The 15037-nt window shown below is 32.2% G+C and overlaps 2 protein-coding genes across 9 annotated transcripts; both read left to right on the top strand.

Annotated features, from left to right (window-relative positions):
• Positions 1-846: 846 nt before the first annotated feature.
• Positions 847-3452, top strand: LOC145109279 (EID1-like F-box protein 2). Of its 8 annotated transcripts, none has more exons than XR_013708860.1 (5): positions 847-963; positions 1396-1445; positions 1876-2655; positions 2753-2825; positions 3215-3452. XR_013708860.1 is itself a non-coding variant. In XM_079046429.1 (3 exons), exons 1-2 carry the CDS (start codon positions 1443-1445, stop codon positions 2623-2625), a joined length of 753 nt encoding a protein of 250 aa, XP_078902555.1. In that variant the 5' UTR covers positions 1237-1442; the 3' UTR covers positions 2626-2655; positions 3215-3452. The 8 variants fall into 8 exon arrangements, 1 of the variants encoding a protein (XP_078902555.1); XR_013708865.1 differs by having other exon boundaries at positions 848-963; positions 1396-1433; XR_013708861.1 differs by lacking the exon at positions 847-963 and adding an exon at positions 1278-1295.
• Positions 3453-7514: 4062 nt separating this feature from the next.
• Positions 7515-9805, top strand: LOC145106929 (tRNA-specific adenosine deaminase TAD3-like). The gene is made up of 9 exons (XM_079043843.1): positions 7515-7599; positions 7670-7716; positions 7827-7872; positions 7972-8093; positions 8193-8275; positions 8366-8462; positions 8546-8920; positions 9398-9495; positions 9586-9805. The coding sequence occupies exons 1-9, from the start codon at positions 7515-7517 to the stop codon at positions 9761-9763; spliced, it is 1131 nt and encodes a 376-aa protein (XP_078899969.1). The 3' UTR covers positions 9764-9805.
• The last annotated feature ends 5232 nt before the right edge of the window (positions 9806-15037 follow it).

Below are 15037 nucleotides of genomic sequence, written 5' to 3'. Positions count from 1 at the left end.
ATATCATTAATTTAGTTTCCATAATTAACAATATCATAATGATTATATTAATTTCAATTTTCAATTTCAATTTTAAATAAATTTACAGTTTAAACCTTCGTATTTAACATTTTGTTATAATTAACACGTTTAATACACGAGTCTAACAACTAAACACATAATTTTAATTTAATTTTTTACATGTATTTTTCATAATTTTTACTTATTTCAAATTTCAAATTCAAATAAAGTTTCTGTTTAATAATTCGTATTTAAAATTTTATTTTAATCAACCCGTATAGTATACGAGTCTCACAACTAGTATATAATACATGGTATACGGGTCTCACAACTAGTATATAATACATTCGTATTTAAAATTTTATTTAATCAACCCGTATAGTATACGAGTCTCACAACTAGTATATAATACATGGTATAAGTCATTAGAATCAAGGTGACGTGTAAGGTGTTAGATAACTTTTTACCCCAAATGACATTTTGTAATTGTTTGTTTTTACATCAAACCAAACACGAATGTGAAATGTAATTAAAAAGAAAATAAATTAAATTAAAAAGAAAAGAAAAAACCAGGAAAGCGGCTATTTACCAAACGCCCCATCAAATTGAAGAAAATGCCAACTGTTGGCGTGCCAATTGCATCCATCCGATAAATCTCAAGGCTTACCTGGTCACTTGGATGGGTTTCCATACATCCCCACAACCCAATCACAATCATATCCACGTATAACAGGGGCCCACATCACCGATACATTATGTCATCTATCTCACATTAAAATAACCTGCATGTCATTTTATCACTTTCTTTAATCTTTAATAATACCCTCCTCGAGTCGACTCAATTTATTTTCTTTTCCATCCAATCAGATATGCAACTACTCCAAAGAGGCATTTCCCCATTCTTCACTCCCTTTCTTGATTTTCCTTTTTTATTTTCTTCACGCCAACAAACCCTTAAAAAAGGCAAGTTTTTTTCATCTGGGTTTTGTAAAGATTCAGTCTATGCATGTTTTGAATGTCTAGATTCAGAGGGTGTTTGGCTTTTTTTGGGACTTTTGACTTTTTAAAAAAGTCAAAAGTTTAAAAAGTTATTTGGTAATTAGAAAACATTAGCTTTTTTGAGAAGAAGAAAAACGAGGCTTTTAAAAAGTCGACTTTTGGCAACTTTTGTCTTTTTTTTCTCTTTCCCATTAAAAAGTTTAAATAAATATATCTTTTATAAAAAGATATGAATCAAAAAAGTTCTTTTTCTAAGAAGGATTTTTGGTCTGAAAAGCTATCCCAAACATCCCTCAGTCGGGTTCTTTGATTTCTTCAGTAATTTGTCAATGTTTGTTCTTCAAGAAACCCTAACTTTATGTGTTCTCTTTTTTCCCTTTGATTTCTTCTTCGCAGGTGGTTTGTTTTGCAAAGGGTGTTGCATATGAGCTGAGGTGAGGAACATGGCAAGTATCTAACTCTGATCTTTGCGCAGTTTCTTTGTAATTTCAAGTTTATTTTAGTTGGGAATCATCGCTCTTTGTGGTTAGTTGTTGTCATGGTTTAATTTAGTTTTTTATATGATAGAAAGATAATTCTATCTGTTTTCTTTATTGCATTTATGCTTAAGGCGAATAATGATTACCGATTAGATACAAATTTCTAAACTGTTTCGATCTTTGGCTACTTAGTTTTATCAATTTCGGGGATATTAATCAATAAAGAATTAAAGATGCTCCTACTGTGATTCCGCAAATTGTGATAAATCAACCTTTAACCATTTATTTGTGTCTCATAAACTATTGCAACATTGTACTCTCAATCTTGTACTTAGAAAAATCCACCCAATTACGTTGCTATTTTTTGAATTTAACTCTTTATTGTCACAATGTGCAGACAATGATCATAACAAAACAATACCGATGCATACACTCTGCAAGCTGTATATGCACAAAAGGCCATTTAAGTGAAGACGTAATCTTCCTACTTCTCCAACATCTAAATTGGAACCCTAAAATAATCGCCACTCTCTCATGCGTATGCAAATGGTTTGACGATCTTGTGAAAAGAGTACTCTGGAAAGAATTTTGCAGAACGCGGGCCCCTACAATGATGCATGATCTTCAATCAAGTGGGTCCCACAGTGTAGATGGCAATTGGAGTGCACTCGGGAAGCTTCTAATCTATTGTTCTGGATGCAAAAAAGACGGCTTATTCAACAAAATCCAAATCCCAGGACATTTTGCACATCGTACTAGGTTTTCAAGAACTTCCGGAAAGAGTTTTTTGTTGCCAAATTGTAGGACGGATGTTTTGTATGTTTCCGACCCATGTGAGCATTTGGATCAAGGAGAAGAAGGGGATGTGGGGTTTTTCCGAGGGGTATTTAAGTCATTTGCCACTTCGAAAGTAAGGAAGATGCTAATTAGAAGAGGGGCGAAGTTTCATGAGAGTGAATTTTGCCCTTATTGTAAAGCGAAATTGTGGAGTATGTTGCAAGTTAAAATGATTCCTCAAAGTGCAAGTTGTAGATTGGGGGCGTATGAAGATTGTATTGAGTATTTTGTGTGTTTGAATGGACATGTTCTTGGTGTTTGTACGCTTTTGCCCTTGTCGGATTCTGAAGAGGTGTCGGAATTGGATTGATGGAGAAGGGCAGAATCGTCCTGTTACCAGGTAAATTGTCACTATAAAATTTGTTGTTTTGAAAGTTTAGTATAAGCATTAGTTAATCTTATAGTATCTTGTTTTTTTACTTTAAAAATGATTTAAGGGGTGTTTGGAATTTGGATGTGCGTTTTGAAGTTTTCAAAGTGATTATTGAAGACTTCAAGAATCAGAATAAGGTAATTAGTTAAGTAGTTTAATATTTACTTATTATCTCTCCAAATTTGATTATTTTGACTCTAATTGGGTTTTGCCAAATTTAGATTTATTTGTTTAATTGTTTGAGTGAAAGTCATGGTAGGATTATATATAGAAACACCAAAATCATAACTTATGTATTGTTTCTTCATATGGTAAATTTGTAAAAAGTTAGTACTTAATGGGGGGAAAGAAAGAAAGTCTCATTTCCATGACTTTTTTCTATCAAGTTGTTATTTGTGCATTAAGTCAAAAAGAACACAAACATATATATAGCTTACAGGATTAAGGTGTTGTTTCTTTTTGACTTAAATAGGATTTAATTTCACAGGGATATGACTTAATTTTTGTTTTTGACTTTCATGGGCAGGTTTACGAGTGTAAGATGGGGGAGATTGGTTGGAAATGCACAAATTGGCTGCCTTTTTGACTTGTTGTTTTCGGTCCAAGCTGCAATCTTTTATTGTGATATATTTTTATTAGACGCATACTGTTTCTTGAACTATTGTATTGATGGTAGATGGATTCAAAAAGATGTTGGATGTCGTTATGTACATGCGGTGTTTTTTATGTGTATTTGGAAGCAAAATGCAGATGGATTTAACATATATTTTGTTAGGGGTGGATTTAAAACAGAAACCAAATTATATGTTGACCAAACCAAGGTTGTCAAGATCGAGATTTTGATCGTAGGATCGTAAGATCCTATGATCCTACCTATGAAAATCTTGCCAAATTGCAATATGATCGTTTTGTATGTAAGATTGCAAATAGGATCAGGATCCGATCATACAAATTCATGAAATTTGCCAAAATTTAATTCGGGTTTTTGTTATTTATGCTCTTTTACTGTTGGTTGACCCGGTTTGCCTACCCAAAGGTTAATTGAAAATAGCCCCATTTTTATACTGTTTTGTGAACCGACCAACAATCATAGAATTCCTTTTCTCCTTTTACGTTTTACCTTCATCAATGTAAAAGTTTGAGATTTAACTTTGGATTGTTAATAACTACTACATGGTGAGCTATTTAACCATGAATACGAAAAAAAAATCGTGTACAATCAATTACCTTTTTATGTCATTTTTGTGGGATCCTAATCCTAACTTGAAAACTTGAAAACGATCATATGTAGGACCCTGATCTTAAGAGCCTTGGACCAAACCACTGATCTTGACAACCTTAGACCAAACCACCGAACTCAATTTAGGTTGTTCATTAAATTCAATTTGACTGTTGTAATTGGTAGGGGTCATGACTTTTATAATTTTGCTTGTAGACGTTTAGTTATTATAGACTTTTTGATCAAACGGTCCTAATCATGGTTTTGTGTTTTGCCCAAATAATTTGGTTTTGTTTTTAAGTTTGGGTTAGCAGAATAGATGAATTGGTTTTGACATTTGACTCTATATAGAACATTTTTGACAGGGGTCATGACTTCTATAACTTGGCCAAACATTTTTAGCTTTATTGGACTCTACCGGATGAGAGTGGTTTATAACATATAAAATAGGCCCGTCCAAAAGGTTAGACATAACTCACATAAGTTTGACCTTTTGGGGTAGGTCATCTTTATTGGCCTTTCGAAAAAGATGTTTGAATAAAGAAATTTGTATGGATATAAGTTTTCTTCGCATTGCATGATAAACAGAAAATTACTATGTGAAATGTTTAATGTCATAAACAGATAACAAACTATTTATTTTTTTATATATGAGAAACCATTATTGTAAAAAGGGTTATAAATGAATAACAAATTGTTTTTGTTCATAAAATACCACTCCCTCCGTCCCAAAATTATAGTCCATCTTTCCTTTTTGGTTTGTCCCAAAATAATAGTCCACTTCTAAAAATAAATAATATTTTTACCAAAATACCCCCTCATTATTACTTAACCAACTAAACATTTAATGGAACATTAAATGCAAAGTAAGGACAAAATTATCATTTTATTAAATAAAGTTAGTCGTAATTAATGTTTTTCTTAATATGTGTGTTTTTTGTCTGTGGACAATAATATTAGGACGGAGGGACTATTTGAATAGAGGTACAAGATTCATTAATTTCATTGTTAACCTTTTGATATGAATTTTTTTAGATTAAAGATATTTTGTGAAAAAACAAATAGTTTTTTACATACGACATTAATCATTTGTGAAATGTCATCGATTACTTTTGCATTTTTTTTAAAGCGATCATACAACATTAAAAGTTGTTCTCTTTGTTCAAATTATTTTAAAAATCATATCAATTTTTGTATATATCATATCATATTTATTGATTTGATATCGATTAATAATATGTTTGAGATTATAATGGTTGTCAAGATTGTGATCTTATCCAAGATCATTCTATGTATTACAAGATCATGATCGTAATCGGATCGGGATTGAAATCCTATTATAATGAACTCATATTCAAATTTGCCTGTAAGATCTTGGGTGTGCATTATACATCATAACTTGATGTTGATATGGAATCAACTTTAACTTTTTAGTATGAACCATAACTTTTGTTATTGCAAACCATAAATATTAGGAAGAAAACATCTTGATTAAGAAAAATAAAAATAAAAAATAAAAAAAATAAGAAATAACAAGATCACGTACAACTAAATGATTAAGATCACAAAGGGGATATCATGAATGTGACCTGTCTAATTCGAGATGAATTGATGAAGTGATAATGTTTTATGAGACTTCTTGCAACTTGCGATAATTGATTTCAAGTTGAATAGATGGATTTTTGAGGCTCGACTATATGATAAAACTAAAGTGGTTGATCAGACCGTGTTACGATCTTAAGATTCTAATCAGGAATCCTAAAATCTCACTATAGATCTTTCTTTAAATAGATACTAATAAGATTGTGATCGTTTTTTTTTTTTGCTTATAAAGTTGTTTATTTGATTCTCGATGAAGCATAAGAGGGACTAAAAATGAGTTGCTTATTTATGTTTTTGGATCGCAAGCAGCATGGAAGCACAAAAAATCTAAACAAAAATAAAAATATATTTTTGTATATATTCTCAAACGTATATTCTAAAACCGCAAACCACACTAAAACCGTTGCACCTGACTACACCGCATAACACGATTTAGAACCTTCGCGGTGCAGTTGCGGTTTATGAAAATCTCAAACCGCACATGTGGCGCGGTTCGCGACTTTGAGTAGGGAGAAATCGATGTCGGCTTCTGGCGAGAGAGCGGAGTAAATAGAAGTTTCTGATGATGGTGGCGGCAGCGGTTTCCGGCGAGAGAGCAAAGTCAAAATAAGGGGTGTGAAGAAAAATCTAAAAATACATAGTATATGGCAGTGATAGCGTTTTCTGGTGCTTCCACGCGATCCAGTGGTTCACGACCGCGATCTGGTGATTTCAATAGTCGCGATCTGGTGATTTCGGTAGTCGCGATTTGGTGGCTTCGGTAGTCGCAATTTGGTGGCTTCGGTGGTGGGTAGCTGAGTTCCAGGGGTGTAGGTTATATTTCTTTCATCTGATGATATGAGATAGTATGGGTTAAGGGGAGAGATGAGAGAGTGAGATGGTTGGGATGGTGTGGTAGGGTTGGGAGTGAGACTTATATGTCTATTAATTATTTATTTTATTTTGTAATATTAATAAACAATAAAAGAAATATGAAAAAGAAAATACAAAGGGCAATATAGTTTTTTTTATCTCTACTGGGACTAAAAACATAACAAAATGATATGGTAGGCGGTCCGAATACAACAAAATAGTTAGGGACCAAAAATGAAATATTTGAAAACCACAAGTACCATTTAAGTAACTTGTTCAAAACCTTATTCAAACTCAGCTCTATACGGCTCCTTCGCTTCTCACATTGTCAGCTCCTCAAGCGATTCCTCCCCTGCTCGCCCCCGTATGCCATCGCCTCCCCTGTGAAGCCAACGGCCAGAGACCTTCGCACCCCACAGCTACAGGTTCCATTTTTCTTCATTTTTTCCTGCTTTAGTTCTTCTTTCTTTTTTCCTGCTTTCGTTCCCCCCTCCTTTTTTTTTACTGCTTTCTGTTGAAATCGAAAATATTGATTTCAAGGTTACCAATGTTGTTAGTGCTGATGCCTTTTGCTTATTTTGGTTGTTGTGTTTCTTGTTCATGTTTATAATTGTCTGGTGTTTGGGTTCATCGGTTGATGTTAATAACCATATTCATCTAGCTTTGCTGATTATGAAGTGTCTTGATTTGTTTAATCTTATGGGTTGGATTTCTGAGGAATCAAAGTTTAGATGATGAAAAAACCGCTAAAATTTAATAGAAATGTTTGAAATCAGATTGCTTAGAATTAACACAAGATTAGAAATCAGATTGCACACAAGCTGTTTGATCAAATGCATGAGAGGGGTTACTTTCTTTATATGCATGTTTTCACTGATCAATTACATGTTTTAACTTTTAACTTATGCATTTTGATGTTGGCAACTTTGGAATGAACAATAGATCCATGTTTTCTGTTAGTTAAAAACAATAATTATTAGTTAAAAAAATTGTTAATTAGACAAATAAGTCAAAATGTAAAAGGAGGTCCTTTTGGCCATTTTACACATATATGCATATGATGAATCATCTTTCTACAGTTGTAAGACTCTTACATCAAGTCTATTTATTCAGTTATGCATGATTTCTAACTCAAAATTTGTAGTTAGGAAATATGAACAAGTGTGAAGAGAATAAAAGCTGGGAAATTATTCACATCCCAGATAAACCACCTTTCCCTCTCCACCAACAACCCACTGGTAGCTTCTTCAACCTCTGTTCTTTATCATCTGTCATTTTCTTTTTACTGAATTTGATTATATTCTGCAGTTAAAGTATATGCTGCTGTAATAGATCCTAAACATGCCAACACTCTTGTAAGGTATGCACACCCTCTTTAATAACTTCACCTTTTCTTGAATTTCATCATTCATTGCTAATTAAAACTGTTTGCTTTTCAGGAAATTAAATAAGATTCTACCATTAGAAACCTTCATCATGTCAAACGAGTTCGAAAACAAGACCTAATGAAGGTTTTATCTTTTTCTCTGATAAAAATAACATAAAACTTGGCAATACTTTATATGATATTTTATACATTATACATAGTTGACTTTTGTTGCTTTCATCAGGATGCATACATTTATCAGTGATCTTATGTTTAGCTGGTGAAAGTGAAAGCCAATTGGACAATATACCTCAAGAGGTGGTGGAGTTTATAAATTCCTATAAGTTGGAAACTTTCATTACAAAAGTATGCTGTTTCTATATTTGGTGATTTAGAGATGTATTTTGTTATTGTAAGATGATCATTTAAAAAAAATAAAAAAATTCATGTTAATGTTAATGTTAGGTATGCAAATATGCTCCATTATCAAAAGAAGAATGGATAGAACAATGCAAAATATGGCCAACATCTTATCATCCACCAACCTAGTAATTCATCTTAAATTTCATTTCATAATCAAGTATTTTCCATGGTTTGACTTTGTTGACTTCTATTTGAATGTGTGGTTTAAACTGTAGCAATATAAGGGGCATTACGGGGTTTTCAAAAGAGGAATCTAACTCTGTTTGCACCTTCATGAAACAAGCACTTGATTTGGCAAAATGTGAATGCCAGGTGAAATTTCAATAAAGAAAAATGTAAAATTATCCTTAAAACTTTATATAAAAGAAAAATAAAAGCAATTTCATTATGTGCAGATGATGAATGCTGCTATTATCATTGATCCTTCAACCAATGAGGTGATTGCTGAAGCACGTGATCAGGTCAACTCTTGCAGCTGTTGTTCCATAAATCATGAAGCAACTTCTCAAAATCATGACAAATTGCTTTTAAATTCTTCAGCTACAAAACCCAAATTGTTAAATTATGGCAATGGTGTTTCTTGTTTAAATCCATGGAAATGGTCCAATCAGAAGTCATGTGCATGGCATCCTTTAAGACATGCTGCCATTGTAGCCATTGAAAATTCTTCAGTTAGAGATAAACTTCTTTTTCATGACAATGAACATGTTGCAGATAATCTTGATGAAACAAATCCTTTGTTAAAGAAACAAAAGATCAAATCTATCCATGTAAGCTCATTTATTTATTTATTTTGTTACACCCATAATAATAGCAATGTAGTTATATTTTGCTAGGGCTTTTGACATAAAAGTCCTTAAGTTTACAAATCTTTTATGTTTTTACGGTTTTACCCTAAGTATGTTTTCAAAAATTGACATGGAAATCCTTAAGTTTGTCAAAATTTGGACATTAATGAACAAAAAATCGTCACAGGGACAAAAACCGACAAAATTTGACAACTTAAGGACTTTCATGTCAAAAGCCCTATTTTGCTACCAATATGGGCAAATCTACTTTATTTGTTACATATTGCTATTATTGGTCAAAATCTGTAATTATGTTGCTATTATGGGTTACAAATTGCTATTATCCATAGAAAAAAAAATGTAAGTACATTGCTATTATGGGTAAAAGATAAAGTATATTTATATTACCTTATATTGGTGAAAAAATTAAAGTAGGTTGCTATTTTCTTCTATTTTTAGGTAAAGAACGAAGAGGAGGTGGTCAACTCTCAGTCAAATGGCAGACCGTATCTATGTACGGGTTATGACATTTATCTTGTTTGGGAACCGTGCGCAATGTAAGTTCTTTAATTACAACTTTGTGTTATCTTATTTATCAGTGTCTGTATCAGTATCAAGTATCAGTATCAGTATGTTGTTTTGAGCAGGTGTGCGATGGCGCTTGTACATCAAAGAGTGAAGTGTATATTCTTCGCGTTCCCAAATAAGAGTGATGGTGCGCTTGGAAGTGTTCATAGGTTACAAGGAGAGAAAAGCTTAAATCATCATTATGCTGTATTTCGAGTTATGTTGCCTCAAGAATCCTTTGATGAATGTTTAATGTAGATTGTTTATTTAGTTATTTTGTTTGATTGTTTTATTTTATATTTTTATTATATGTATGTTTTTTTATATAATTTTTGTTTAAAGTTTATTTGGACTTGTGTGATTTAGTATAGCAATGTTTCAGTATGATCTTTAATTTTTTTTTATATATTTTTTTTACATCTTTTAACATTTTTGAAATTTACATACAACTTTATTTTATAACTTCTTTTTACAATTGTCTAATTGTCTAATGTTTTTTTTAACATATTTATTTAGGTACTGTAGAAATACTTTTGTGGGTAAATTACACCATTCGTCCCTCGTATACATGCCGGAAAACGTGTTTAGTCCATATTTTCAAAAATTAACTCGGACCGTCCCTTGTTTGGTTAATAGTTGCACGCTTCATCCCTCGTTTGGTTGATATTTGCGAGTTTCATCCCTTGCGAAACCTAAAATGACTATTATGCCATTTTATATTTCTTTTCCATTTAATTTAATGTTATAACTATTATTTTTAATTTAAAAATAAAAGAAAAAACAATATGGCCCCACTTCATACCCCTACCCCAACAGATCATCAGATAAACACCACCTGCATCTCTCAAACACCATACTTACATCGCTACCTTCCCAATTCCACCCTTCTTCCTCAATCATATACCTTATACCACCTTAAAACCCACCAGCAGCTTCCTACCTCCTCCTTTGACGGGTTACACCACCATCGGAACACCCTTGTTGCACCCTTGTTCATCGTCACAAACCGCAACCAACACCCACTTGAAACCTTACCTTCAAATCGGAAAACCCACCTCAGTCGGAAGCACCTTCATACAACCTGCACCATTCGAACATCATCATTTCATTGCCTCCAAACAACAACTACCACCTGCATTATACCATCCTCGAAGCCAACCATCTCTATCCCCCCAGTTTCTAAACTTTATTTTACCAAAACCGCCTAGAACAGCAATCGAATCGGCCCTGAAAACCATCTTAAACACCGCCCGGAATGTGATCACCTTTCCGTCTCCGTTGTCGATAGAGAAGATTTGGGTTCGATCTGAACCCGCTTCTCTGATCTGAATCTCCATCATCTTTGATTTATAAGTTTAGGGTTTAGTTTGGTTTCATTTGTAGGTTTAGGGTTCATTTTTTGAGGTTTGAATAATGATTGGTGGTGATTGCAGGAGGTGCTGGCGGCCTGTGAGACAGAGTGAGAGAGATGACCGATTGAATTCAAAGAAGAAGAAGAAAGGAAATTGGGGAAAGGATAAATCGCAGATTACTTCTCTCTTTTCGATCTTCTGATTTGTTGCAAATCGAGAACAGTAAAAACGAGAGGCGACTTATGGTTGAGTGGAGATATGAGATGGTGGTGGTGATTGTGGTGTTGTTGATGATTCCACCGGAGATGGTGGTGCTGTTGATGATTCCATGTATAGTTCCTTCTTGAGTTCTAAGGTTTGATAGAGGCGATTGGAGGAGGATGAAGATCGATTGGTCCGATTTTGGTTTATCGCTTGGGGTGAAGGTGAAGGTGGGGGTGATGGGGCTTTGCCGACGTCGGGAGTGGCTGAGAATGGGGGGACAAAGGTAGAGGAATACGTAGGAGGGGGAAGCGGGGAGGGGTGGGTTCATGTATGTACATTTATTATTATTATTTTTTTTTTAATCTAAATATAATAAACAAATAAAAAGAAAATTAAAAAAGAAATAAATAAGGGCAAAATGGTCTTTTTATGCCCAAAGGGACTAAACATGCAAGTTTTATACGAACGAGGGACGGTCCGAGTTAATTTTTGAAAATAGGGACTAAACACGCTTTCTGGCATGTGCACAAGGGACGAATGATGTAATTTACCCTACTTTTGTTTACATTTCTACTTGCGTTTTATTATTATTATTATTTTTTTAAAATTTGAACATCACACGTAAAATATGTTTGTCCTCAAATTTGGAAAAGAAATAATGGTTTACAAACTTTGCAAATAGTAACTATAAATTTTTAAAAAGATAAGTCTTAACATATGAAATTTGTTGTACAAACTGGTTAACACTGTTTAAGAAAATGTTAAAACCCAAAGACAGTGTTAACTTATAAAACAAAATAAATATGTTATCATGTTAATGCTTATATTTTAAAAAATTATTTCCAGATTTGGTAAATCATTTTTTTTTCTTATCCAAAATTGATGACAAACAGCCTCTTGTGGTCTTTAATTTTAAAAAATAAAAGCAAGTAGAATTGTAAAATAAATGTAAAACGGAAAAATCGTAGTGAAAAAAAGTTGTATGAAAGTGTAAAAGGGTTATGAAAAAGATTATAAAAAGATTTGACAACAAGTTAAAAAAAAAAAAAAAAAAAACAAGTTGGTAACACCATTTTAAAACAAAAAATGGGCTAAAGATGTAAAATTGAGAATTTATCTGTTTTTTTTTTCTTATAACATGTGGTGCATATATGATGGTTAGGTGTTGCCTAGCTTTACAATATTGTTTGAGCTTTTATTTATTAAGTATGCTTTGTGTTAACTTGTTTAACATGCTGTATCTAACCATCTGCCAGGAGTAAAAATGTAACACTCTTTAGATGTTGAGGATATTGAAATGATACGAGATGACTTGGAGTTTGGATATGTGAGTTCATATCATGAGTTGCATCATTATATAAATTGTTTAGCATTTACTATGTTTGATATAATGATGTATGATTTTATATACAATCCTCAAAGATTTTTAAAGATAAAAGATGTCTTTGTTATGTTTTCGGATGAAAAGATGTTATCTTTAAAGTTCATAAATTTAATGTCATTGATATATTAAGTTACACGAGTCTAACACATTATTTTACATGAGCTCATGTGAGAAACAAATACCATATTATACCATAATATGCATCGAGAAGAAAAAGTCACATGAACACATATTTAATGATTTTACACATTGCTCCAGAGTTCATTCAAGGAGAGAAAAAAAGAAAGTCGGAGGATTGAGAAAAGGTCATTGCTACCGAGTTTATTTATTGGAAAGAAGAGAAGAGAAAGGAAATAAAAATTTATACTAATCTTTCTTAGAAACTATCCTCTTAAAATGGAAGAAATTAGAGAGAAAGGAAAGGAACATCATTTACTTTTTTTTTTCTGTTCCTTCCTTTCCTAGTTCCCGAGTTTAAACAAAGAAAAGAAAATAAGAGAAAAGAAAGTAGGGAGAGAAAAGAAGAGAAAGGAAAGGAAAAAAAAATTCTTTTGGGTTCCCAAGTTGGAGAGAAGTGGAAGGAAAATTAATCATTTTATTATTTCTTTCCAAATCCTTCCAAATCGGAAGGAAAGTTAGGAGAGAAAGTGATCATTCCATTTCCCTCTACTTCCTTCCATTTTCTTCCTTTACGCCTAGTTCCCGAGTTTAACAAAAGAAAAGAAAAGAAGAGAAAAGAAAGTCAGGAGAGAAAAGAAGAGAAAGGAAAGTAAAACAAAATTTTCTTTTATGTTTCCGAGTTGGAGAGAAGTGGATGGAAAATTAAGGGTGCGTTTGGTTGTGGAAAATTGTTTTCATTTTCTAAGAAAATGTTTTCAGAAAATGGAATTGAGTTTCATTTTCAATTTTCAATGAAAAATCTAGAAAACGCGTTTGGTTGAAAGCGGGAGAGTTTTCATTTTCCATCTTAGAAATTTGGAAAACTGTAAAAATCACTTTTTTAACTTACATACAATTTGAAAAACTGGAAATTTTCATTTTCTTGGAAAATTTTGGAAAACTGAACGAACCAAACGCGTTTTCAAAATTTCAATTTTTTCTTGGAAAATTTTCCTAGAATACTAGAAAATTTTCCACAACCAAACGCACCCTAATCATTTTGTTCTTTCTTTCCAAATCCTCCCAAATCGGAAGGAAACTTAGGAGGGATTGTGATCTTTTCATTTCCATCCGCTTCCTTCCACTTCCTTCCTTTAATGAAACTCGGGAACACCAATTTCTTTTATTTTCTTTTCATTTCCACTCATTTCATTTTTTTTCTCTCATTAAGTTGAATTCAGGAACGGGGTATATGTATGTATCTGTATGGATTATTCATTGTTATATTTTTGAACAATTTAATCCGTTTTGATGAATTGAGACTTTTGCTCCAAGTTAAAGATGTTTTCATATTATTTCAATTTCAAATTGATATATACGAAAGGTGTTAGCAATCAAAGGATGTACCCAATTAGATTATACGGAGTATTAATAATACAAATTAATTAAAAATATAAAATATAGTTACAATGATATAACACATCAATTGATCAATTAAAGAATTAAAACAAAATATAATACACTTTTTTGTAGAAGAATTCCAATAAGCTTAAGAGAAAAAAAATTGTAATCTCATTCACTACTTTTTAAAAAGTTGTCGAAAGTTGATAATCACCAAAATAGTCATCATTATAGCATATGTTAAATGGGCGTACTAACTACACAATCATCCAAGCGACGCTGTTTCGATGATACTCATTTCGTAGACGCATCATGCAAAATAGTGGTCCTACATATTATATGTATAAAAACGTTAATTTTCATTTTTTCCATCGTTTTATAAAAAATATAAACTTATAATTCTCTAAAAAACACTCTCAAACACATTGCTCTCAATGTTACTCTTATACATCGATCTCGCTTTAAAGATCACATTTTAAGATGTTGGAAGTTTATTTGAAGGTTATTGCTTTTTTGTAGATTTTAAAAATATATTAAGTATACATGTTATTGTTGATTTTCTGAATGTTTAGTAAGATACAAGTAGTGAGTAGTGAAGTATTAATTTCAAAGAAAAAAAAACTTATTGAGAAATAACATTTCTACATATATCATCTGTGAAAATATTTATTTTGTATTTACAATTGAAATCTTGTTGGATGTCGGTTCCAAGTAAGACGCTGCTATAATTACTATTTAAGACCTCGAAAATCAAACGACCCAAAACTTTTTTGTTTGCTTGACGATGGTTTGGTTTTAAGCGTGTGTTCTTCTGCAAGTTTTCAGACCAAGAACATGCCACTAGTCTCCAGTCGCACAATCAAAATACTCCAATTAAATTTATCTTGTTAACATGATGCTTGAAACCTTATTTTTAAAGATCTATTAGTTTTGTACTGAAATCCATTATGAACACTTTGCAATCCTAGTGCTAGTTGGAAAACTTATTTGTCTTTGAATGTTTGTAGGTTTTCGATCCTTTCTGACGAGTTTTGCCTATGTGTAGTATGATATATCGAATCTAGATATCGTAGTATAACATGTATACCATAG

The sequence above is a fragment of the Lactuca virosa genome, chromosome 4 (genome assembly GCF_052849685.1).
Source record: "Lactuca virosa cultivar CGN04683 chromosome 4, Lactuca_virosa_CGN04683_v6, whole genome shotgun sequence".
NCBI classification, from domain to species: Eukaryota; Viridiplantae; Streptophyta; class Magnoliopsida; order Asterales; family Asteraceae; genus Lactuca; species Lactuca virosa.
The sequence above is the reverse complement of the archived record's forward strand: the minus strand, read 5'-3'. Positions and strand labels throughout refer to the sequence as shown.

Excerpts from the sequence above, each read along its gene's own strand:
- LOC145106929 (XM_079043843.1), top strand. The coding sequence starts at position 7,515 with ATGAACAAGTGTGAAGAGAATAAAAGCTGGGAAATTATTCACATCCCA. Across the intron at positions 8,094-8,192 it reads TGGAAACTTTCATTACAAAA|GTATGCAAATATGCTCCATT; the intron begins GTATGCTGTTTC and ends TGTTAATGTTAG. Across the intron at positions 8,921-9,397 it reads AAAAGATCAAATCTATCCAT|GTAAAGAACGAAGAGGAGGT; the intron begins GTAAGCTCATTT and ends TTCTATTTTTAG.